Source organism: Lissotriton vulgaris, chromosome 7 (genome assembly GCF_964263255.1).
Source record: "Lissotriton vulgaris chromosome 7, aLisVul1.2, whole genome shotgun sequence".
Taxonomy (NCBI): domain Eukaryota; kingdom Metazoa; phylum Chordata; class Amphibia; order Caudata; family Salamandridae; genus Lissotriton; species Lissotriton vulgaris.
The window spans coordinates 1,006,926,432-1,006,952,660 of NC_141695.1; the positions used below are offsets into that span (position 1 = coordinate 1,006,926,432).

General features: G+C 41.8%; 1 protein-coding gene across 1 annotated transcript in view; it reads left to right on the forward strand.

Moving 5' to 3' along the window:
* DOCK2 (dedicator of cytokinesis 2) overlaps positions 1–26,229 on the forward strand; it is a 2,333,210-nt gene that overhangs the window by 734,778 nt on the left and 1,572,203 nt on the right. Inside the window, exons 18-19 of the mRNA XM_086931425.1 lie at positions 15,026–15,209; positions 15,302–15,399. Coding sequence (XP_086787551.1) covers positions 15,026–15,209; positions 15,302–15,399 — 282 coding nt within the window. The remainder of the gene's footprint in view (positions 1–15,025; positions 15,210–15,301; positions 15,400–26,229) is intronic.

Here is a 26,229-nt window from a genome sequence, read left to right on the forward strand (position 1 = left end):
GAGAAGTTAATAAAGTGTATTTTTTTCTACTATGCCAGGGAATTTTTAACTTTTTTGACTTTTTTTCACACTCACTAGTGTTAGGTCCCTACACTCTCACTGATACCCATGCACCCACACATAGCCTCTGTCACAACTTAAGTGCTCCCGCATAGTCGTCTGGTCGTAGCACGCCCCGTCCCGTTATAGGGGCGGGAAGACCCCTATGATGAAGCATGACACTAACAGTTTTTTAGTGTGTGAGGGGTATTTTAACAAGCACATTGTGCTCTCATCTTTTCACTTCTAAGAGAGAGCCTAGTACCACTTCTAATAGCAAAAATTAAAATTAAAATCATCACTTCATTCACTTTTTTTGATAGAATCTCTTTGGTTATGTAAAGTCCTGCTTGGAGGGTGATCCTATCAGTACCTCTACGCTCCTCTTTTTGGTTTGTATAGATAATACTTTAGGGGAACGGAGTGAGAAAGAGATTGTAGCTCAAAATTAGAGGAAGGAGACCTTTGACACTAATAAAAAGGTGAAAAACGTGGAGGTCAAAGTTGGAGATTTTGTGAAAGTAAGTGCACCCCAGGGGTGTGCAGATTAGTCAAAATTTACTAGGAGACTAAGTGAATAAATGTTTTAAGATTACCATAAAACACATGCGGGTCGTATTTGGAACAAAAGCAGGGTGGTTGAATTTCACCAAATGCCAGATCTTTATTCCTCTTGTAAACCAGTTTCTGCACAAGGTGTGAGTAGCATGTGGGGTTCAGGCATGCATGGTGTAGACAGCAAGGTACCAGTAAAGCAGAGAAGTAATGGAGTAACCAGGAAACCAACATACCTCTGAGATTTTGTGGTGTCTTTTTTCAGTTTTCTTTTCCTCTTTGGCTTGTGATGTGTTTTCCTGGCATTTATTCTGAACACAAATTGTATTGGGTTAAAGTAAGTTTTGGTTTTACTTGGGTAATACTACTGTGATGTACACATTTTCTTGTTATTTAAGGAGGTGAGTGAGGGATATTGACTTGTAACTGTTTTGGTTGTTTGCTATGGGAGGGAGAAGTGTGACATAGAGCTTAATGAAACATTATGATTAGAATTTTACTAAGGCAGAAGGGATAGTGGGGAGGGAACATTGAGGAGGTTGGTCGGCAGTTGGAGATTGAGCGCTGTTGGAAGAGGTGTTAAAATTAAAGCTAAACTTACTGTTGAGCTGTGACGGTGTCTTCTTTACCGGAACACCACAGCCAGCTATTGGGAAAAGAACCCTAGTATGCATCCAGCGTCTTAGCTGGTTGGCCACACCCAAACCATTTGTGGAGAAATTCCCAATTTGAACCAGTGTCCCACATACCATAGGACACTGATTTTAGGCGTACCAAAAACAAATCCACATTTTGATGTTTTTTTTTAAAAAATCTGAAAAGAGATAGACGTGCATCATTCATGCTGTCACTATTAGCACACTGGCATTAAAAAAAATCCTCTTATAAACATTCCCACTGACCTAACAGGAAAACTTAAATATGTAATACAGGGCTTACAATGGGCTGGTTAAGGTGAGGCCTGCGCTGCCCCAGGGGCTAGACCGTCCACCTGTTCAGCACTAAACCACTCTGAAGTCTTTCATGATATTGACTTCATAGGTTGCATTCATACTCACTGCAGGCACATAAAATTACAAACTCACAGAGCAGGTTCTCTGACACAAACAATTCAAATTTGCAATAACATGCAGCATATACACAGGTGTGATCTGGGGGAAATGGAAAAGGGATTCAGTCCTGTTAAAGTTAACAGACATAAGGGAATATTATGGACATATTCACACAGAAAGTGTCCAAGCCTGTTGTTAAGCCAAGAAGGCTACCGGCAGGCTTCGTCACTTTAAAACGCAGGGTTATAAGAATATTGTGCAGCCTTGGGTTTCCCTCTGCCCTGGCACTAAATGTAGCTGCCTAGCCCCAATGGATGCACCCTTGCGAGGGTGCCTGCATTGAGAAGAGTGATTGTCTATGTTAAGGAAGGTGTCCCTTCCTGCACATAAACAATTTGAAATGGCGATTAGAAACTTCTATGTCTGTTGATTAATGTAGCACACACATGAGTTAGAAATCATAATTTTTTTATGATTGTTTATATGTAGGAAGTGACGCCATCCTGTACATAAACAATCAAAGGCATTTTGCTGTTTCTATGTGTGCTGCACAACGCAGCACAATTTGAAACAGCAAAAACAAGGAGAAATTAAACCTTTCTCCTTGTTTTGCAAGGGTAAGACCTGGTTTTCCCTGATCTTCATTTTGGCGCTGTCCCATACTTACGCCACCCTTGTAAATATGGGGTAGCAACAAAATCAATGGGTTTTGCAATTGAAGGGTCATAGCAACACCCATTGCCCTCCGCTTTCACGGTTAGTATAGCGTGAAGGTGGGCCTTATTTACAAGGCAGCGTTAAGCACTATTAAGTGACTTAACATTGCCTTGCAAATAAGCGAAGTCCGCATCACCACCACAACATCTTTAAAAGTGGCGTTGAGGTGCCCCCAAGTGTTTGCTGTGAAAATTATTGCAACGTTGACCTCCACGCTCATGAAATTGACAAAATACGTCGTAAACAGTGGTTCTGAACAGGTATTCTGTGACTGTGAAATTTAAAAGCAGGATAGGGGGCTGTTACTAAATTCAAAGGTACTGGGAAAGAAAATCAAAAAGTTGTTACTTATGTACCTCTGACGGGATTACAGTTTGATGAATAGTATCACATATTAAACTGCGCTCCTTTCAAGAAATGAATTACCCCTGGATTGCACCCTGGGTGTTCTGCTTCACGAAGCAGTGAACATTCATCTCTCTCTGGACTACATATTGTAGTAGATGTGGTCCAGTTATATTGCAAGTCCAAATATGGATGTTTTGCAATGCATACACATTCAGGTTCTGAAATGTTTACCTTTATCTGTACCATGAATGTTTATAGTTTTTAAATTACAAATAGATTTTAAGGATTAGTTCAGTTTATTTCACTGTAGGTGACAGGGTTATTGCACATAGATGTATGTCCCCTGGTAGCATACGTTGCCGAGCCCTGATAACGTTTTCAGTGCAGGTACTGCTGTACCAATATGTTATGCTATTTAGCACACAATCAATTCGTGTTTTCCCTTCTTGTATCAGAGTAGCCCTTCTCTGCCAATCCCTGAGGCATTTTCTAGTTCAGAATAAACTCATTAAATGCATTCTCCAAGCGGGCGATGTTGATGAAAGGTGTTTGTTTCACTACAGATTCTGTGGCATCTGATTGTCTGGCTGAAGGTCATATCATTTGAGTGAGCGGGATGAAGACTGTTACTGTCCACATAAATGTGTCTGATAAACTTCCTGAAAAGGAAAGGTTCGAGTTCATTCAGCCTATTTGATGTAACTGGTCTAGTGAACCATGTGTGCCATTCCATTATGAAGGGTAATAATGGAGCACGGTTGGTTCTGCTGGTTCACGAGCTTTTCCTCCATTTCAGAAAGGACGTCTTTGACGTATCCTGTCCCCATGGCCTACAGCAAGGGAAATTGTGCTTGTGAATGCGCTTAAAGGAGTTATGATAGTGTTTTTTGCAATGGCCCCAGGTTGTATATCAGAATGTCTTCTACAAATATCATTTGGAATACTTATTATATCCTAAATGCCATTTACAAATCACTTATCCCATTGGAGTCACATTTCTTTTATTAACTCCATTGGGGGGATTATTTTGTGAACGATATTTAGAACAGAACATTTCTGCCAGGCGACAATTAGGTTCCTCATGCATCTGCTTTTCTAATGGCATTACCCACTCATGAGTCCTCCCCGTCCCAGCCCTTACTACTTGAGGCAGTCCTGCCTCCACCCAGCAAATCAAAACACCAGTGCCTGTTATCAACAAGACTCTGACACAAACACAGTGGGAGGGAGGGAAGAGAACGGGGAGGAACCTAATTGGGTAATGAATATTACTGGTAAGTAACAAGGCATTACCCACTCATGGGTCCTCCCCATCCAAGTCCTTACTATGTGAGGAACTCACAAGCAGAGAAATAATCCATGAGGGTCTCAAGGAGCTGGGTGGGGGTGCGGGGGCAGCTCCTGATCAGTCAAAAAGCCAGGTCTTGGTCCTTCCTGAATGTTTTGCAGGGTTGGGGAGCTCGTTCCAGGTCTTGCCTGCAATGTGTGAGAAAGCTATCCTGCCTGCTCTGTTTCTTCGGATGTAGGGGACCAATGCCAGGGTGAGGTCCTTAGAGGTTCCTTCTGGGTACGTGGAAAGAGAGTCTCTCTTTGAGATATTTGGGTCTGATGTTGAGGGACTTGTAGGCATGGGTGAGGAGTTTAAAGGTGACCCTCTTCTTGACGTGGAGCCAGTGGAGGTCTCGTAGGTGTTGGGTCATGTGTTCATGACGCGGTGTCCCGAGGAAGAGTCTGGCTGCGGCGTTCTGGATGGTTTGGAGTTTGTTTAGAAGAATTCTGTTGATTTCAGCATATAGGGCGTTGCCGTAGACCAGTCTGCTGGTTATGAGTGTGTGGGTGACAGTCCTTCTGCAATCGGGGGGATCCATTTGAAGGTCTTGCGGAGGATGTGAAGGCAGTTGAAACCATTGGAAGCAACAACGTTTATCTGGTGGTTCATGGAGAGGGAAGAGTTGAGGATGATGCAGAGGTTTTGTGCGTCGTCTGTAGCAGTGGGTGGATTCCTGACGGAATAGGGCCACCAGGCATTGTCCCAGGTGGAGGTGCAGGGTCCCAGGACGGGAACCCCGGTTTTCTCTGAGTTGAGCTTCAAGCACCTGTCTTTCATCCAGGTTGCGATGTCCTTCATTCCTTCATGGAAGCAGTGCCTGGTGTCTTCTGGATTCTTAGTGAGTGAGAGGATGAGCTGGTTGTTGTCGGCGCATGAGACTATGCTGAGCCATTGCTGTCTGATGATGGTGGCAAGGGGGGCCATGTAGATGTTGAAGAGAGTGGGGCAGAGCTATGATCCTTTGGGTAATCCGCAGGTGATATTGGTGGGTTCGGAGAGGAAAGGTGGAGTCTGATCCTCTGGCTTCTGCCGGAGAGAAAGGATTGGATCCAGTCAAGAGCGGCTCCTTGTATCCCTGCATCGTGAAGTCTAGCTGTGAGTGTGCGATGTGAAACAATGTCAAAGGCTGCAGAGAAGTCTAGAAGGATGAGGGCCGCAGTGTGCCACTGGTCGAGAAGTATGCGGATGTCGGTGGAGGCGAGATGGCCAGTCTCTTTGCTGTGGTTGCTGTGGAGTCCAGACTGGAAGGCGTCTAGGATGGAGTTCTCTTCGATGAAGGAGGTCAGCTGGGCATTTACGAGTCTCTCTGTGACTTTGGCTGCGAAAGGGAGGAAAGAGATGGGCCGGTAGTTTTTCAGGTCAGTAGGTTCGCCGTTGGTTTCTTGAGGAGAGGTTTAACCTCCGCCCGCTTCCAATCATCTGGGAAGGTGCCAGATTTGAAGGAGGCCTTGGGGTGCAGTGGCATTGTTGGCCAAGTGGAATATGTGCAGTGGGCAGGGGTTTGTTGGGGATCCTGAGTGGGTTTTCTTCATGTTCGTGGTGATGTGTTCGATGGTGGCAGGATTCCATGTCATGGCGGTTGGCTTGTTAGCGGTGGTGGGGAGGGGGTGGTGTCCATGGTCAGTTCGCTGAAGTTGTCAATGAGGACCTTGATCTTCAGATGAAAGTGGGAGCTGAGCTTGTTGCAGAGTTCCTGGGAAGGTGTGACGTCAGTTGCTTCGCTGGTGGGTTTGGCGAACTGCTGTATTATGTTGAACAGTTTCTTGGCATCGGTCGTGTTAGTATGGACCTTGTCTCGTATGAAGGAACGTTTGGTGTCTCTTATGCGCTGATGGAATTCCTTCAGGGCACTTCTGTGGTTATTTTGTGCTTCCATGGTTTTCTGGTTTTGCCAGGTTTTCTCTAGGCATCTGCAGGAGGGCCTGACTTTTTGTAGTTCTGTGGTGAACCAGGCAGCCGTCAGAGGTCGTTGATTGGCGGGGTGAAGGAGGGGTGCAAGCTTGTTGGAGCAGCAGGAGATCCAGCAGTGAGGTTCCTTGGCTGTGGAGTTGGTGTCGGTTATGGCGCTGGGGAAGTCTTGGAGGAGGGTGGTGTTGAGGTGTTCCTCTGTGACCTTGCTCCAGTTCTTTCATAGCAGGCAGGGGGAGGGCTTGGGCACGGTGGTAGTGTTGAAGGTGAAATGGACGCAGTGGTGGTCCATCCAGAGGGACTGGGTGGTGTGGCTGAAGCAGATGTTAGTCCCTCCTGCGAAGATGGGGTCGAGGGTGTATCCAGCTCTGTGAGTTGGAGTGTTAACCAGCTGCTTCAGTCCGAGGTTGTCGAGGTTGTCGAGGAGAGTGGTGGAGTCGGGGTCGTTGCAGTTGTTGAGGTGGAAGTTCACGTCCCCAAGTAGAATGTAGTCTGTGGAGGTGATGGCGTGGGGTGCGGCGAGCTTGGCAATGGTAGATGTACACTGGGTGCGAGGTCCAGGAGGTCTGTAGATGTGGGTGCCCGTATCGTGGTTTTGGTGCTGGTCTGGATCTGGAGGTGGAGGTGTTCTGTGTTGGAGTGGGGGGTCACTCATGCTGGAGGTGGAGAGTTGGTGGGGGTCTTGTGTGTGATGGCAAGTTCTCCTCCTGGGCGGTGAGGGCAGTCCTTTCTCTGGATCTCGTAGCTGTCGGGGATGGCAGTGGCGATGTCGGGACAGAGGTGGTGTTGGTCCTGGTTCCATGAAGAAGGCGAGAGGGTGTTGATTAGGTCCCAGATCTCCACGACATGTCGGTGCAGGGAGCGCTCGTTGTGGAGGATGCATGTCAGGGTTTCGGTGGTGCGTGCCTCAAGCAGGCCTTCGGCGGTTGTGGGGGCTTTGTCGACGATGAAGGAACTACGGCAGGGTCTGCACAAGAACTGTCCGTGGGTGGTGTTCGGCGAGGATCTTACGCAGTCGGTGTGTTCTCCGGGATTGAGTGTGTGGAGGGTGGTGGAATCGTAGCGGTGGGGCCTGGGAGAACCAGTGTTCCTGCTGCTGGCCGTGGTCGGGAAACAGACGGGCGGAGACGGGCTTGCCATAGGCGCAGCGCCGCCATTAAGAAGGTGAGGGGGATGGACGATCAGTTGGGAGGCGAGATTGGCAGTGGAGGGGGGCAGGGCCTGCAGGTGCAGTAACGGCTGGAAAGGGATGCAGGGAGACAGCAAACCAGGGAAGCTAAGGCCAAACAAACACAGCAACAAACAACAAACAGTACCCAGTTGCCCCCCAATGAGAGAAACAATTATCCCAAGCATAGAACCAGATTAGCCCAAAATGCAAAGATAAATACACTTAGGCCGAGGTGACGGTACGCTGGGGACTAGAACCCCTATTAGGAAGGGGTGAGGAGACCTGGCGGCAAAGAACTGTGCGCGGAGCTGCTGGGGAGAGAGTGTGTCCTCGACCAGGGTCACTGGGTCAGGGGACTCACTTTTATCATCTGTGAAAAGTTAAGTCATAAGCATACCTGAACGCATAACTATACAGCAGATCTTCTCAGAAAACACTTGCGCTTACGCAAATACTACTGGAAAATGTGATCAAAACACTGACATCGTCAGTGGTTTAGTTCATACTCGAAAAGCAGAAAACAGCCAATAAATATTGGAGACTCGCGCTCTAAAATCCTCTCAGTCCCATTTCGACTATCACAAGATTAATTTCTGGCATCCACTCAATTCAATCTGTATATAGAACCAATTGGAGCAATGCTGGAAGACTCAGTTGTTCATTCACCCATGCACAGATGACAAACAATGTACCAATAAATGAAAGATTTCAGCAATATCTTCCACAATAACTCCCTAACAAAAAATTCAGAAATGGATGTCATTACTTAACATAAAACTGGAGAAAGCTGAATCCTACACAGCGCAGACATACCTCCTAATACTGACATTAACAGGATACCTCAACTCAAATCTAAATGCTTCACCCAAATTAAATCAATGAATTAAATCCCTGGGCTTCTAGATTGACTCAATACTTTCCATCAACTCTCATATCAACCACGTTCAGAAATCGTCCCAAGAAGCTCTTTTCTTTCTAAAATGCCTCAAACCTCTCCCTCACACAGTCTTTGTTCTGGAATCCAAGCCATTGTCCTCTCAAAAACTGATTACAGAAATGTTCTTCTCACAGGAGCGACAACATCTCCTTAGCAACCTATAAAAGCCCTGTTTCATTCCACTGCTCTCCTAACAACAAAGAAGAAGGAAGTCAATCACATTTACCCCATTCGAAGGCCTGCCCCTCCTCTGGATCTCTTTAGAGGGAAGGATTACATTTAAAAACACTTCTGTGATCATTAAAGCCTTGACTTTCTGCCTACCCTTCACTCTCTGCTCCTCATTTACGAAGTGGAGCAAAGATTCTCTTTGATTTGAAAATAAGAAATTTGAATCATACAAAGCCTCACACAAGTCCTTCTCCAGTGCTGCCCCACACTCTAGAACTCCCTCCCTGACAAAATCAGACAGTAGGAAACCCTTGGCTGTCGCTAAAACAAACTAAAACCTCTCTTTTCAAGCAACACATAAGTATTTAAAATTCTACATTGTTGATGTCTTTTTACAGAATTGTCTTCTAATTCCATTTGCACCTTTGTCTTACGTTAATTGCCCTACTGTCCATATCCCAATCTGTTGCACTTGCTTAAAAAATCTTTTGTTGTTGAGGTGTCCTAATTATAACACTAATCTGTTGTTAGTACTCTCAGACTTTGAGGTAGTGTTTTTACTCGTCAAGCACTCTAAAACACTGGGTTAGTTAAGAGCCATATTAATCCCTTAACTAAATAAATAGGCTGTATCAAGCACTTAACGGCTTGCATAATCCACTGTGGCAGATGACAAGGCTATATATCCCCAAGAACAAAACTCTATGGGAAGTTGTAGGAAAATGCCAATTGTTTTGTATAGTCAAACCCAATAGTTGTTTTTTAACTGATACTGTTGTTTGATTTACTCTGTTATCCAGGCCCAGTGCATGTGTTCTGGCCCTTCATATATGTGGAATTCCTCCTATTTGGCATATTTAACTTACCTATAATTCACTATTATCTGACGCAAAGTGTTTCCGGGGCCTGTAAGTTAAATGACATTAGTAGACTGCAGCACTTTTTGTGCCACCTCTTAAGTGGCAATGCAAAACATGACTGTTGGCTGCCACCAGTAACCTAGTTGTGCTCGCTTAAACTGGAAATTCAACATGTCAAAATAACCAATTTTGACAGGCCTAATCCCTCATTTTAAATAATAATAAATCACCCTAGGTAGATTTTAAATGGCCATAAGTCAAGGTTCATGCTATTTCAAAGTTGGACATGTGAAAGTTTAATAGTAAACATGTCCTAACAATGACAATGCCCTAAATGCTATTTTCACTGTATTATGGTTTCCTGTATAGGAAGGCACTGGGATACAGTAGTAGTGAAGGTAATAAAATTATTGCTGCTTAGGAACAAGATAAAAAGTGCATTCTTGGACTTTGTAAAGTGTTAAATACAAATCCAATGTATTTGTAAAGTCTGATTTGTAATAAATGCTTTGTAAAAGATACTTTAAAAAAGTCCACGTTTACTTGCCTAAAGTCTCCAGAAGCCCATTTACATGAGCTTCCAACTCACACCCAGGAGATAAATGGATCCTTCATGAGTTCTGAATTGGCTCCTAGAGCTGAGATAAAGGGGTTGGTGCTGGAAGGGTTCCTGTTTCTCTGAGAGGATGACCGTCTGTGCAGTGCCCAGAAACGTAACTATCTTCAAAGGGACATGACCTGAGACTGGCAGATGTAGCTCACATCTGGGCCCTAACCCCTATTGTCCTTCTTCCAGTGGGAGAGAGGCTGCCCCCAAACTGATTTTGAGTGACCACATAGGAGGGTTTGCTCTTTTAACTGCCCATACCTCTATTGTTGGCACAGGAGTTCTGCAGAAGGGAGAAAGGGTTCTGTTTTGATGGATTTAGATAGAGAGGATCATTGTGGGATTGTTTGCAGTAGGGCACACAGGAATTGCTGTAAAAGGTGGTAGAGTGACTCCTTCTAACATTTTCCCTTTGGGTCAGGGAGGGGCCAGGATTCACCCCCACCCATCGACTAGTGCTAGGAATAAATGTGGTATCCTCTTCAGAACACTACTGGGTCTGTTGAAGACAGAAGGACTGCACCTGCTGTTCAGAAATGTGAGGAGAACTCTAACCTGCTCCCACTTGTTCCCAGGACAAAGAAATAGACTCCAAGGGTCTTTTGGCTGAGCTCCTATTGAGCTACAGAGACCAGAAGAGCAGAAAGAAGTCCACTTTCCTGAAATAGTTCAGCTGGACAGTTTCAATTGGACTTGCCCTGGACCGTGGTGGTGGCTTCGGTTGGAGTGAGTCTTGACCCACTTAGTCCTGCTGCTGAGGTCTTAGAAGCGTTGGCTGGGCTTCATCCTGCCTAACTATAAAAGATGAGACTTGGAAACTTTCTTAAGAGTTTTTGCCTGGAAAACTGTAATGGGACTAGGGCCTGCCAGCCAATCTGCTGAGGGTGCATCGCCGGTTGTCCAGACCTTGTTGCTATTTCTACTACGTTCTTCCCCACAGCAGCAAATCTAATTCAGCATGTTCCATGCTGACCAGCAGCCTGCAACATTGAACCCTCTCCAGCAACAGACTGCAGTCTTGCTCCACGGAGGACATCCAGCTTTCAAAAAAGACTCTAACAGCTTCACTGCAACTCTTTGATCAGGACCAACCTTGGCCTTGTATCGGACCTGTGCACTATTGTGGTCAGCCTAAAAACTTACCATTCCAATGTGACAGGTTTCCCACGGTTGGCTCTTTGCACATTTTGGTGATATTAAATTCATATCTTCGGTTCCCCTTATTGGATTTTTGTTGTTTTCGTGCCATTTTGTTGGAGCGGGATTTTTGTTGTGTTGTGTTTTTGACTTTTCATTGTTTTGATGCTTCTAAATGATTTACACATTCTCTTAAGTTAAGACTGTCTACTCTGTGCCATAGCTACCAGTGGTCGAGTTCATTTTTAAATTACTGAAACCATTATTTGACCAAATAGGAATAGTGACATTATATTACTCATAGTGGGTGTAAGAAATTGAAGCATTTGTTGAGGAGGTGAGATTCCACCTCAAATAATAATCACAAATCTTGCCAGGGTGAACTACCAAACTTAATAGAGTACATTTTAATAAGTAAAACGGCACCAAAACAACAAAACTCTAATCAGTAGAACCGGAGATATGAAGTGTTAAAATAAATACAGTACCAAAAATCACAAAGCCTTAGCTATGGACATCTGGTCACACTAGACTGCATCAAAGATAGCAGATAAAGCCGACCATGATGGAGCGCAGGTCAGATACAGGAACTAGGTTCATCCAGGTGGAAATTTTGTCTTCTGACTTTTATGGATAAAATGTGACTGTTGGAGAGTTGTCGGTAGAGCAAGCTCGATCCACAGTGGGGCTCAACGGCAGCGGGCTGCTGAAGAGCCGGGTCCCAGCATGGTCGTTAATGAGGACAGGCAAGCTCTGAACCGGTGAAGTCCAAAGTCTGTGCTCAAGAAGTACATGACATAGACGGGTTGTGGCTAGGCGTTGGTCCTGATGGATCCCTCTAAATTCAGACTTAGAAACTTTTCTGAAAGTCAGATCTCTTTCAGCAGAGAAAACTAGCAAGCTGAGGCCTACATGTGATTCGCCAGCAGCACCTTGCTGGCGTTCTTGGTTTCCATTGATTCTCCCGGCAGAAAGTTTGTCAAATGTTTCTAAGTCCCCCTTTTGCAATGTGGGAAGGAGGAATACACTCAGAAGTCTTGGATCCAGGACCTGGGGGACAGTGCTTGGGGGTTAGGACTAGTTCAAACAGAGGCCAGGTGCAGTGTCCAAGGCAGGTCCAATTGTTATTGGTCAGCTGGGCAATTTCAAGAAAAGAGTCTCCTGTATTTTGTTGTGTCTCCGTAGCTCAAATAGATGGTCAGCCAGCTGACCCTTGGTGTCACTTCTGGGGTCCTTGGTTCGTGGAAAGCAGGTCCAGTGTTCCGTCTAGTTCTTCAGACAGCAGGGCTGTCCTTCTGATTATTCGCAGGTCCAATAGTGTTTCAGGGGAAGGTCTGTGGGGTCCAACTTAATGCTCAATGTCAGTCTGTGTGTGTAGGGCAAGGCTTTGTTCACCTTCTAAAGCAGTTGTTGCAATTTCCTCCGCTCCCACTAGGTTTGGTGCCAGCCTGACAAGAGACAAAAGCGAGGCAGGCCTTGGTGTGAGCTTCATCAGTCACTGATAAGGTAAAAATCCTTTGAAACTCAGGCTGAGGCTAGGCACATTTCCAGGCCATCCTGCTCAAGGATTAAAACACCTCCCCGCTCTCAAGACCTTCGTCCACTGTCAGGGAGCAATAAACATCTCCAGACAGGAGGGCCATCAGTAGTCAAGTAACAGCTGGATGCTGGCAGGAAACAGGTTTGTTTTAGGCACAAAAACAACAACTTTCTAGATGTGTAATTTCCAAAATAGTAATATAAATCCGACTTTTACCATTAAATTAAGCTGGATTTAAAATTACTATTAAAATGAGTCATTGAACTATTTTTCTACCCACTCCCAAACTCAAGATAACCACTCTAAGTTGTTATATTGTAACAGAGTGTGTTCTTATAGGATTGCCAGCCTTTTCACAGTGAAAAACCACTATGGAGATTTTTCACTGCCAGGACATGTAAAAAATAAATATATCTGCCCATTTCAAACACCATGCGCCCAGTCCTGTGGCCCTATAGGGCCCTTCTCAGGGGTGATTTAGAAGTTTTCTAAAGGAAGGCTTAAGCCTGGGAAAAGTTTATATTGCCAGCTCAAAAGAGAAGTTTTAAACTGCACTCTCAGGCTGCAGTGGAATGCTTTATAGTAGCCCACACTTAGCATTTAATTTACAGGCCCCGGGTACATGCAGTACCATATACTAGGGATTTATAATTAGAATAAATGTGCCAATCAGGTGTATACCAGTTTGACTATGTTTCGCAGGCAGGGCACACACACACATTACCACTGTTTAGTTGGGGTGAAGTGCACAGAGATTTACAGCTAACAAAAATAGTTTTTAATAAAAAAGCAAAAAAAATCCTGAGTGACCCCAAAGTTAGTGCAAATCTATCACAACAGTCATAAAAACACCTCCCTAAAATTCAACCCCCACAACTGCTTCTCAGCAGAATTTGCTGACATCCCTCTTGAAGCTTATGTAGATTTGTTTTCCATGATGAAATCCTAGCTAAATTACTCTTTTTTTCAAAAGTAATGAATCATGTAGGTGATTAAAAATCTCAGGGGACTTAAATAACTTCAGTATCAATTCCATGCTACGGCTCCAAAAACCTAAACTTTGAGTGATTAGGAACTCCTTACACCATTTCAGGAGCTGCCATCAATGCATAAATCTGAATATGGAATTTTCTACGTATTTCACATCAGATCTAGCCCACTTCATTGGGTTGCAGAAAGCACCTTAATAGTTTTGTTTAATACCATTATCTTGAATAAGTGGAATGTTCCCACACTCTCATTTTCTAAGACCCATCTCCATAATTCAAGCTGCACATCTATTCACCCCAGCCTCTCGTTTTCTCTGCCTCTTATTGTTCAAATATTTCCTATCTTGAATTGCAGATTCTTATTTATGGCCACGAATTCACTATTGTCAGGGTTCTTCTTCTCATTTTCTTTGCAAACTGTTCCAATGTTATCTATATAATTTGCCTCACAGCAAACGTTGAAAATAAAAATATAATTTTAGTGTAACTGCAATAATTTTGTATTGATTTCTTAGGTTTTGAGTTTTACTTCTAAAACTCAGGAATGAATAGGAGTACAAATTGTGATCTCCTGTAACAGCAATAATAATGATCTCACTTCCAGGAGACAACAAATATTAAATCCTGTTTGCAAATTAGATCCAATCTTAGAAATGACTTGACCAAAGCTGCTGTTACTAATCCCCATTTGTTTACAACTCAACTGAAGAACCTGGAGGCCTGTAAGAGCCTGGCCCGGTGGTGCAGCGGTCTAATGCAACCAATGGTAGGATTTGTGCTAGTCCCCATGGTCACTCCGCTTTTTGTCCCCTCAAAGCTGAATATAAACATACCAATAGAATGGGTGATAATCACACCAGTTATTCAGTGGTACAATACTTAAGGGTAAGAATGTGCTTTACCGACATGCATATTGTGTATTAATATCCAGTATAGGAAGGAATGAGCACTGTAGACTATTTAATACAGATCTTTTACATAACCTGTCAGGGAATCTTTGTATTCATCTGCTCAGAAACTCATGCCATGGCCGCAGTCGATTTCCTTATTTTCCAAAATCGGAAATAAAGCTACTGTTGTAACAAATAGCTTTCACTTTGTGAATACTTTAAAAGCATTTTGCGTGCCTTTTTATTGTTAATAACATTGAGCATACACATAAACCTCAAAATGATGGTGAGTAATCGTAAGAAAACAAAGTTATGACTACACAACTCCCCCATGACTCACAGTATGCTACCGTTAAATGCTTCTAGTGTACTGGCAGACCCTTTTAGAAGTTTGTCCCATTTTTCCAAAGAAGAAGGTTCCTGTTTCTTCAATTCTTACTTAAAACAGTTGTAGAGGTTTCTTTAAATTGTTCAGTTCTAAATTGGCTAGCTTTCCTTCCTAAATTCCACGTCAGATTTAGATGAATATGTATTACTTCCCCATATGCACTATAGGACAGATTGTCTCTAAGTCACCACTATACCTCTGTTGTGCCAGCCTTAAATATTGGTTGATGTTCAATAAGCAGGTATGATTAGATGTTAACATGTGGAAAAAGATATCAATGTAATGCCACAACAGGAGCACTGTTCAGAGTTTCAGTCTAATGTCTTTAATAAGTGCACATCAACTGCCTTTGAATGAATTATTTAAAAGAAATTGTCGTTTCTCAGGGAGACAGTAAGAAAATGGAGGATGTGAATGCCTACTTGAATTTTCCTTCTTCTCGTCAACATATGGATCACAAAGGATCTACTTTAACCAGGAATAGCAGTAGTGCTGCAGGTCTTTCTATGAGCTCTCGAGATACTTTCTCTATTTCAACACTTGTGTGTTCAACAAAATTGACTCAGAATGGTACGTAGCCTTAGTTTTCCTTTCAGTTTATTTAACAGTGTAGACATTATTAAAATTGTCATGAAATGAATAATGCATATTTTCTCTTTCAGTGGGATTACTGTGCCTTTTGAAATGGCGTATGAAACCAGAACTTTTGCAGGAAAATTTGGAAAAGCTCAAGATTGTGGATGGAGAGGAAGTTGTGAAGGTTTGCCTGGCTATAGCTCTATTTTGCAATTAATGTATTTAATAAAATGTGTTATGTTGAATACGTTAACACAATGAACGACTATAAAAACCGATCTTTGACATTTTAGCAACCACTTTCTCCTCCTATTACAGTGTAACTATGTTTTTTCTATTATCTTACTACATTTCTTTTTAAAATTAAGTTACATTAAAAGAATTGCTAAAACCACACCAGTCTACCGAATAAGCGTTCATGTGATCTATGTTTGCCAACAACTAAGCGAGAAAAGCAAATGCTAAAGTTTCCAAATGGATGTGTACGTTTTATTGTATAGGCTAGAATTATGCCTGTACCCAGGTTATTGATATTATTTGGCTAATGATCTTACAAGCAGAAGTTGTAGGCTTGCTCCTGTGTTGCACGGTCATTATTGTACAATTGCATTTAAAAGGAAACTTGTCATTTATAATGTCAACCATTTTATTAGCAAAAACCACAGTTGATGGACAGAATGCAGAACAATGTCATACATTCACCCCAGTACAGAGATATGGGCCTAAATCCATCGTTTTTTTGCACTCCACACCCCCCCAGTTCAGACATGGCCATATGCAAATCAGTCTGACCCTGTGCCTCATGGGAACAGTCCAGCCCGAACTGCCAAGCCATTCCTTCCCTGGACCGGAAACAAGCTTCCATAAGTGTGGCAGGGTATGCTCAGACGTGAGTCCCTTGTTCACTCTGTTCAGAAGTAGGAGGCGCACAGCTGATTCTCAAAAATGTTGCAAGAACGTTGTGTTCTTAAGTGTTTTTAAGGGTTGGGTGCTCCCAACAGGTAACGTGTCCGTCCTAGGCACGTCTTTCTAAACAATGTGTCATGTGTCACCATGTGACCATAGTGACATCCCTGAATGTCGGGCACTCCTTTGGTTCTCGTGGAAATGAGACTCCAAGTGTAGTTCAAGAGAGAATTTTAATCATTCATCTTGAGTTTAAGTCATTCAAATTTTCAAATTTTCATTAAGTAAATGCATCCAAAGAAATTTATCCCAATGCTCCAATGCATTTCGGGCATCTCTAGCCCTTCATCGGGGAGCCTCTGTAATTAAACCAGACATAGCAATCAGAACAAAACTAAATGAAGATGTAAATACCGATTGTTAGTAAGTGCTGATAACGCTGGGGTGACCTTAGTCAAAACGAGTGAATCAGGCAAGGAGTTGGTAAAATTAGTCCGTGCATGTGGTAGAGTGAAACGAGTAATTTTGTGCGTATGTACAAGTATAGCTCGATGACTAAGTGGAAAAACGGAACAAGTGAAAAAACGGAAACGCTCGAGTGAGTTAAAATCAACGTGAAATAGACTAACGTGTAGGTCCATGCTGAAAACGTATGGCAGCGAGTTTAACAGTGAAAAGTTTAAATGACACCAGAGTGCCCAAAGAGGAAAGCGGAAGCAAACATACGAGTGAGTTTATAATTACATTCAGGTCCACGTGTATAGCGTTTGACAGCGATTAAAAACAGTGAATGTTTAAGTAGCTAAGTAGTCAGACAGAGTATCTCAGTACTTTAAACAATCGTTTACTCACTGGTGATCGTGTGGTCACAGGCTTCAAACGCCGGTATCGGTGTGGGACAGGAAGTGTTGTTAGTTTAGTAGAAATAGAAAAAATAGAAAAAGGACTACCGGGGAGGTGTAAGAGTAGTGGCCATCTTGGAAGGGTTGCCAAAGTGGCGAGAATCGCAAGAAAATGAATAAAATGAAATAAAATGAAATGAATGAACCATAAGGACACAAGTAACAAAAAGTACCAAGAATAATCGCATTTTGGGAAACAATGAAAATTAGTTAAACAAAACATGAAAACTCCAGGCGATCATTGAGACCGACTGGTTTCATAGTCTGCATACGATAAATCCAAGCCATTTCCCTCTGAAGTAAGTGCTTGTTATGGTCTATTCCTTCAATTTTACGCACTTGTTCCAGAATCAAAAACTTTAGTTGGGAAACGTTATGTCTGTTTTCATTGAAATGTGTAGCCACATTGGATTTAGTGTTCTGAAGCCTGATGTTGGATTTATGCTCGTTGATACGAGTTTTAATCTTTCTTTCAGTCTATCCTATGTAGCTTTTTCCGCAAGGACATTTGATCATATATACGACGTTAGTTGAGTCGCATGTGGCATTACAAACAGTTTAATGGGGTTGCCTCTCATGGGATGGTTAACTATTGTTCCTGTGATGATGTTATTACAGTTCCCACAGTTTTTACATGGCCTTGTGCCTTTAGAAGGTGTTTTCTCCTATGATTTCCACATACAAACGGATAATTCTAAGACATTGGCCCATCATGAGCATCGAACCAGATTTTGGCACCACTTTCAAGGAACCACCTCTTTTTGCTTATACCCGCAGTGCCAACCTCAAAGAAATGTTGACAATTAAACACCAGGAGAAAACACCTTCTAAAGGCACAAGGCCATGTAAAAACTGTGGGAACTGTAATAACATCATCACAGGAACAATAGTTAACCATCCCATGAGAGGCAACCCCATTAAACTGATTGTAAATGCCACATGCGACTCAACTAACGTCGTATATATGATCAAATGTCCTTGCGGAAAAAGCTACATAGGAAAGACTGAAAGAAAGTTAAAAATCGTATCAACGAGCATAAATCCAACATCAGGCTTCAGAACACTAAATCCAATGTGGCTACACATTTCAATGAAAACAGACATAACGTTTCCCAACTAAAGTTTTTGATTCTGGAACAAGTGCGTAAAATTGAAGGAATAGACAATAACAAGCACTTACTTCAGAGGGAAATGGTTTGGATTTATCGTATGCAGACTATGAAACCAGTCGGTCTCAATGATCGCCTGGAGTTTTCATGTTTTGTTTAACTAATTGTCATTGTTTCCCAAAATGCGATTATTCTTGGTACTTTTTGTTACTTGTGTCCTTATGGTTCATTCATTTCATTTTATTTCATTTTATTCATTTTCTTGCGATTCTTTGACTGGAAACTACATTTGGAATTGAAAAACGAATTCCTTTGGCAACCCTTCCAAGATGGCCACTACTCTTACACCTCCCCGGTAGTCCTTTTTCTATTTTTTCTATTCCTACTAAACTAACAACACTTCCTGTCCCACACCGATACCGGCGTTTGAAGCCTGTGACTACACGATCACCAGTGAGTAAACGATTCTCTTAAGTGCTGAGATACTCTGTCTGACTACTTAGCTACTTAAACATTCACTGTTTTTAATCGCTGTCAAACGCTATACGCGTGGACCTGAATGTAATTATAAACTCACTCGTATGTTTGCTTCCGCTTTCCTCTTTGGGCACTCTGGTGTCATTTAAACTTTTCACTGTTAAACTCGCTGCCATACGTTTTCAGCATGGACCTACACGTTAGTCTATTTCACGTTGATTTTAACTCACTCGAACGTTTCCGTTTTTTCACTTGTTCCGTTTTTCCACTTGGTCATCGAGCTATACTTGTACATACGCACAAAATTACTCGTTTCACTCTACCACATGCACGGACTAATTTTACCAACTCCTTGCCTGATTCACTCGTTTTGACTAAGGTCACCCCAGCGTTATCAGCACTTACTAACAATCGGTATTTACATCTTCATTTAGCTTTGTTCTGATTGCTATGTCTGGTTTAATTACAGAGGCTCCCCGATGAAGGGCTAGAGATGCCCGAAATGCATTGGAGCATTGGGATAAATTTCTTTGGATGCATTTACTTAATGAAAATTTGAAAATTTGAATGACTTAAACTCAAGATGAATGATTAAAATTCTCTCTTGAACTACACTTGGAGTCTCATTTCCACGAGAACCAAAGGAGTGACCGACATTCAGGGATGTCACTATGGTCACATGGTGACACATGACACATTCCCTTGCTCACTCTGCCACTGGATTCAAGCAAGCCGGGTTGAAGACGGCTGGAATGCCAGAAACCAGTCCTCGGAAGCTTGTTTCCGGTCCAGGGAAGACATGGCTTGGCAGTTCGGGCTGGTCTGTTCCCATGAGGCACAGGGTCAGACTGATTTGCATATAGCCATGTCTGAACTGAGGTGGCAGAGTGGGCTAAAGAACGGTGATGGATTAAACCTAGATCTTTTTACTGGGTGTGAGTGTTTGATTGATTCAGATGCTCCATCCATCACCACCCCCTTTTGTACCGCTTTTGGCCGGCATAAGTGTGGCAGGGTATGCTCAGACGTGAGTACCTTGCTCACTTTGCCACTGGATTCAAGCAAGCCGGGCTGAAGACAGCTGGAATGCCAGAAACCGGTCCTCGGAAGCTTGTTTCCGGTCCAGGGAAGACATGGCTTGGCAGTTTGGGCTGGACTGTTCCCATGAGGCACAGGGTCAGACTGATTTGCATATAGCCATGTCTGAACTGGGGTGGCAGAGTGGGCTAAAGAACGGTGATGGATTAAACCCAGATCTTTTGACTGGATGTGAGTGTTTGATTGATTCAGATGCTCCGTCCATCACCATCCCCTTTTGTACAACCATTTTATTAGCAGCATTGTCAGTCGGTAGATTTTAAGCCCTCGTAGATGTACAGATGCTGGTCCGAAATATGTGCATTTTATCGTTCTTGTAGGTCGGTCAAATGACGGCGCTAGGCTGTTGTGCATAGTGATGGTCAAAATGTCAAAACAGTGGATAAGGAGAGATTCACTTCTTTTTGTATATGCCATCCCTTGCACATCTCTTATTTTGTGCGAATTACACTGTAACATGGTGCACTAAATTAATTTGAGCAATTTACAAAAACAGATTTGCTCTTAATGTCCTTCAGACATAGAGAAAATTATTATTACTCTTTTGTTTCTCAAGGAATTCGTTTTTCAATTCCAAATGTAGTTTCCAGTCTTAAGAAACAAAAGAACGTCCCACAGGTTTACCCCAAGTTGGGTAAGAAAAATGGAGTAGTAATACGTTTATGCAATGTTTAGCTATACCCGTGCTGTATTCCTACTAGTTATCAAAAGTCTGAAATGCACATCATGTTATACTCAAAGGACCACCAACAGTTATGGATATAGCACCAATAAAGCACACAGTACGTCAAATGTAAAAAACAATCAGAAAATAGTGTTTTAGAAAAATATATATATTTTTGTCTATTTATTCAAACAAACATTTAATCAACACAATTACAAATCATTAAAAAGCATACAATGGTATAGCATTTCATAAAAAAATTTCTTAAAAAACATCACATAAACATCAGGTTAAAAAGTTCAAAGGAACAGGGGTCGACGCGGCGTTTCGGTTACAGGTAAATAGAAAACCTTCTTCAGGACCAAGTTCTAGAAAGAAACATATAATTACTTTTCTTTGCAAACCCAAATCTTCATACAGAGTTATTTTCCAAAACAACATTTTTATTTAAACTATGGCATTTGACAGTCGGTGCAGTTTTTACACTTGGAAAGTTTAAAAAAAGTAGTGGTCGGAGGTTTAGGTATTGCTAAAGTGCGTCGCGTATTTCTACTGGAACCATTTTGTGGGTCACTATGTTAGCTGTCATAGTGATGAAGGAAATCACTTATGTGGGTTGGTTTTACTCATATTCACCACTATAAGGTTACCTGGCATAATTAAAAATACTGAGAGTGCCTCAATTTCTTATATATGGCACTTGTACGTAAGGCGCAATTTATATATTTGCGAAAGTGGATAGCTTTTGTAACTGTTAGGTCCACTTGAAGAATTACCTTATTAATTTTAGTCTCCTCCAAATAAATCCAGGAGGGCACTGGGCCGGTTCTGTAATCCGGTAATGAACTAGGATAAGTTCTCGCTGTTATGATATAGTTCATCAAGGTATCTGTAAATGACAATTAGGATTATGTTCTATGTTTATACTATAAACCTTAAAAGGTGGGACAAAGTTATGAATTGAAAGATACTACCTTGGAATTAAAAAAGATAAAACTTGTTCTGGTAGTAGGAGCCACCGATATATGTCTTCTGTATTGCTGTAAATAAATGCCCCTATTAGTTTATTGCAAGTAAGGAGGAATATCCAAAAAGTCTACTGGTCTTTTTTGCATAAATTAGACATATGTACTCACCCAGATTTAAATGACTGGCATAAGTATATGATGCACGTGCATATTCAAATACGGTTGTATATCAGCTTTTAGCGTCTGTTGCGTGGTGGGGATTGTCCTGCCACTGGGTCTTTAGGGAGTGAATGAGAGAAAAGTGTTTTGTTAGGATTCTAGTCTCACATCCTGTGTGTTGACTCTTTATCACCAACTACCTAATCCAATTGATCTTAATAGATGGACAAGGGATATCAGGTTATACTAATGATGCGTTTTCTATAGTGTAGTTTCACTGTTTTACTAAGCCTTAGCCCTGTGCATGATATATTATACACATAGACCATCTGCTGCAGGCGCACCTCTTTAATTAGTATTGTCTCCTTATTTTTCTTGGCTATGGCATTTATACATATCTAGCACATGGAGCAGGCTGTCTCAGTTCCAGGCTACTTGAGTTATAATTAAACCTGTGTTAGTCATTATTAGTATTTGTCTGCTGATAAAAAAAGGACTTTTCTCAAGTTCATCAATGAGTGCACATATTAATATGCGTGCGTTCAACCCACTCTCTCTAATTGGAGTAATTCCTGGTAAGACATCTTCAACCTTATACAAAATAAGGAAACCGGGAAAAATAGGGTAATGGCTTCACTAGAATCTGGAATTGCCCAGCGTCTGGTTGATAAATCTGCCACATAGAAAAACGGCATTTATCTATTCATTAAGAAAACTTTTACCGAGTTTGCAAAATAGTATGTTTTTAAAAATTGTCCATAAGGGATCTAGGTGTACCCAGCGTCTAATTAGCAGGTCCGCCAGATCGGAAACCGGTTCCGGCTTCATCTCCTTACCTTTAGCTTATGATTCGGCCTCCCTGCTCCCACTACCGTCTCCGAGGTTCTTCTCTCATCGTCTGGGCGAAGGTATCGGCGGGGGCATAGGGGAATCCCTTTTTATGCTACGTAGACGCTGATTGGGCGGTAAGAGCCCCGCGTCCCGATTGGTTGGCGTAATGTCACGTGGTGTGACTGCGTCATTTGTTTACTTTTCTTCATTTTCGAGCGCGGTGAGAATGGCATTGTAAATGGACTATTATATTATGAGCGTCCCGACCGGGGAGGCTCAGATCTTTATTATTATTTTATTAATGAGCATGTCAGATAGTAATCGCGCCATGAATGTTATAGAACAGATTGGGCTCAAATCGATTGGTATTATTGCACAAATGTGTATCTGGGGCATTAACACACTGGGCAAAGAAAGGCAATATTAATATTATTGTGATGTTTAAATGCCTACTCCATTTTGCTACATACGTTGTTTACCAATCTATAGAGGGCATGTTAAGAATAAACATGCAGAGAATAAGCATACATGATTACACCTCTTAAGGTGTCCACTTGGGGTGGGGTATGATGTCCTCCTAAAGGCATTTAGAAAAGACGGAAGTGAAAAGATCCAATATTCACTGTGTATCCGGGGCTTAAATAACAAATGGGGGAATCTCATGACATTAATTATTATTATATTATTCTCTCCCAGTCTTCTCTGCTGTTGAGGCCAGCGCGGACACTGTTACATCTTGACATAAAAAATTGCTCTCGTCTTTTCCTCTTTTGCGTTAGATTACCCCCTCTGGTTCCCAGAGTGACATGTTCAAGGCAGCACCAGCGCAAATCTTTTATATCATGCTTCGCTGATTTCCAATGTTCTGTAAGAGGGGCACCTATCTTGTATGTTCGTAGGGCAGATCTATGTTCGTTTAGCCTAGTTCGAACTTCTCTTGAGGTTTCGCCTATATAAATTAAATTGCAGGGGCAACTTATTAAGTAGATAACGCTAGTCGTTCTGCAGTTCATGAAACTCGTTGGTTTAAGTATAGTGTCATTAATTGTGATGGTGTTACCACGAATAATATTTTTGCAATTAATGCAGCCCGAACAAGGAAAAGTGCCTGTCGGCATCGGGGCATTGTCAATACATGGTTGCTTAATTATATTAGGTTCCCTGTAGGTGTGAACCAAGCTGTTTCTAATGGTTCTGTTCCTTCTATAGGAAAACATAGGTTTGGGCAATTTGTTATTTTGTTTATCTCTCACTAGGTGCCAATTCCTATTAACAATATTTTTAAGTTTATTGCTAATGGGGTTGTAGTTTGTTACAAACATAATAGGTTGGTTGGATTGCTCGCTCTTCTCTTTTGGTTGGAAAAAGTTCTCCCTATTATAGTATTTGGCACGTTTGTATGAGTGTCTAATTAAGCGTTTAGGGTAACCGCGTTCCAGAAATTTTGCTTTGAGGATACTGGCATGTTTCTCAAAATCTTGAGACGTTGTACAGTTTCTCTTGAGTCTCAAGAATTGCCCAAAGGGTATGTTATTTACCTGGCTGGGTGGGTGGTTGCTTTTATGGTGGAGCATAGTATTTTTGTCGGTAGGTTTGGTGAAAAGTTCTACGCTTAATGATCCATTGGTATTCTTAATGATCAGGTCAAGAAATTCGCACCTGTCATTATCTATATGGGAAGTAAACCTCAAGTTGTTGTCTCCTAGGTTGAGCCATATGATGAACTCTCTCAGTGTCTCAATGGGCCCCGTCCAGATGAAGAAGACATCATCTATGTAACGGGACCACATTGAGACATTTTCATAAAATGGGGATACCATATTAAAAATGTGATGTTCCTCAAAATTAGAAACATACAGACATGCCAGACTGGGGGCACATGTGGCCCCCATGCTCGTCCCCTTGGTCTGTCTGTATAGTTGTCGATTGAAAAGAAAAAGGTTATTCTTTAGTACTATAGAGATACAGTCGATAATGAACTGTTCGTGGGTGTTGAGGTCCCTGTCTTCTTGGTTGAGCATAGCGGTGATAACTTCTATTGTGGCATTTTGAGGGATGTTTGTGTATAGTGATTCAATATCTAGAGTAACTAGAAATTGAGAGTGAGGATCAAAATTAATACCTTCTATTTTTTGAATGATATCTGTGGTATCCTTTGTGTACGCCTTTTGAGCTGTGACTAATGGTTGTAGGAAAACATCTGCGTACTTACTAAGGGGCTCGGTTAAGGACCCAATACTGGAGACGATCGGTCTCATGGGTGGGTTCTGAATGTCCTTATGGACTTTCGGTAGTCCATAGAGGGCTGGGATGATAGGATCCTGATTGAGAAGGAAAGAATATTCCTCATCACCGATAACATTGTCATCCCTTGCGTGTTTAAGTAAATCCGAAATGGATTGCTTTAGGGATGTCCATTCATCCATGTGCGCTAGTTTATAGTGTTCGTTATTGGCTAATAGGGTCAACATTTTGGTGTTATAATCGGGGGTGTCCATTATAACGATGCCACCCCCTTTGTCTGCCGGTTTGATGGTCAGATCAATGTTGTTCTGTAGTTCATATAGTGCTAGGTTCTCATCCTTGCTAAGATTATGGGGCATCCAGTGTTTCTGTTTGAGTAGGTCGTCAACGCTCTTATCTATACTACGCTCAAACGCTTCAATGTCTTTTGTAATCATGGTAATGTTAGGGGTCCATACAGATTTATTTTTAAGGCCTGACTTAAAAAGTCACGCACGCACTTTAGCAATACCTAAACCTCCGACCACTACTTTTTTTAAACTTTCCAAGTGTAAAAACTGCACCGACTGTCAAATGCCATAGTTTAAATAAAAATGTTGTTTTGGAAAATAACTCTGTATGAAGATTTGGGTTTGCAAAGAAAAGTAATTATATGTTTCTTTCTAGAACTTGGTCCTGAAGAAGGTTTTCTATTTACCTGTAACCGAAACGCCGCGTCGACCCCTGTTCCTTTGAACTTTTTAACCTGATGTTTATGTGATGTTTTTTAAGAAATTTTTTTATGAAATGCTATACCATTGTATGCTTTTTAATGATTTGTAATTGTGTTGATTAAATGTTTGTTTGAATAAATAGACAAAAATATATATATTTTTCTAAAACACTATTTTCTGATTGTTTTTTACATTTGACGTACTGTGTGCTTTATTGGTGCTATATCCATAACTGTTGGTGGTCCTTTGAGTATAACATGATGTGCATTTCAGACTTTTGATAACTAGTAGGAATACAGCACGGGTATTGCTAAACATTGCATAAACGTATTACTACTCCATTTTTCTTACCCAACTTGGGGTAAACCTGTGGGACGTTCTTTTGTTTCCTAATCTTTCTCCCCTGTCCCAAAGTTGACAGTTAAGGGGGCCTCCTTTAACTTTATTGGTTTCCAGTCTTAAGTCAGTCGTTGGTAAAATATCTTGTACTGCTGCTCCTAGAACTTGATGAATTTCCTTTTTAAGGAATATTAGACTTACCCTTTATGTATAGATAAACGAGAACACACAGCAACCTTTTTTTAGTTATTCACTGAACTGGAATTAGTATTCATGATACTTATTGTATCTCACTGATAGCAGCAAAATTACCAGTGATCCAGCGCTCCTACCAAAATTCTGCATAAATGACTCTACCTACAATCACCAAACTTACCATTCAATACCAGGCCCATATCAACAACAGAGCGACTGAATCATGAGGCGATTAGATCTATATATGTTGTTTAAACTATCCTCAATAAACAAGACCAGCTTGTCATTTAGTAAGTTTATTCAAACATATTCATGAAAACTTAGGTTTTTGAACTTTATTAAACAAGTATTAGAAAATGTCATAAGAAAGGTTTATTCAGCATTTATAAAAAAAGCTTGTTTCAAGAAA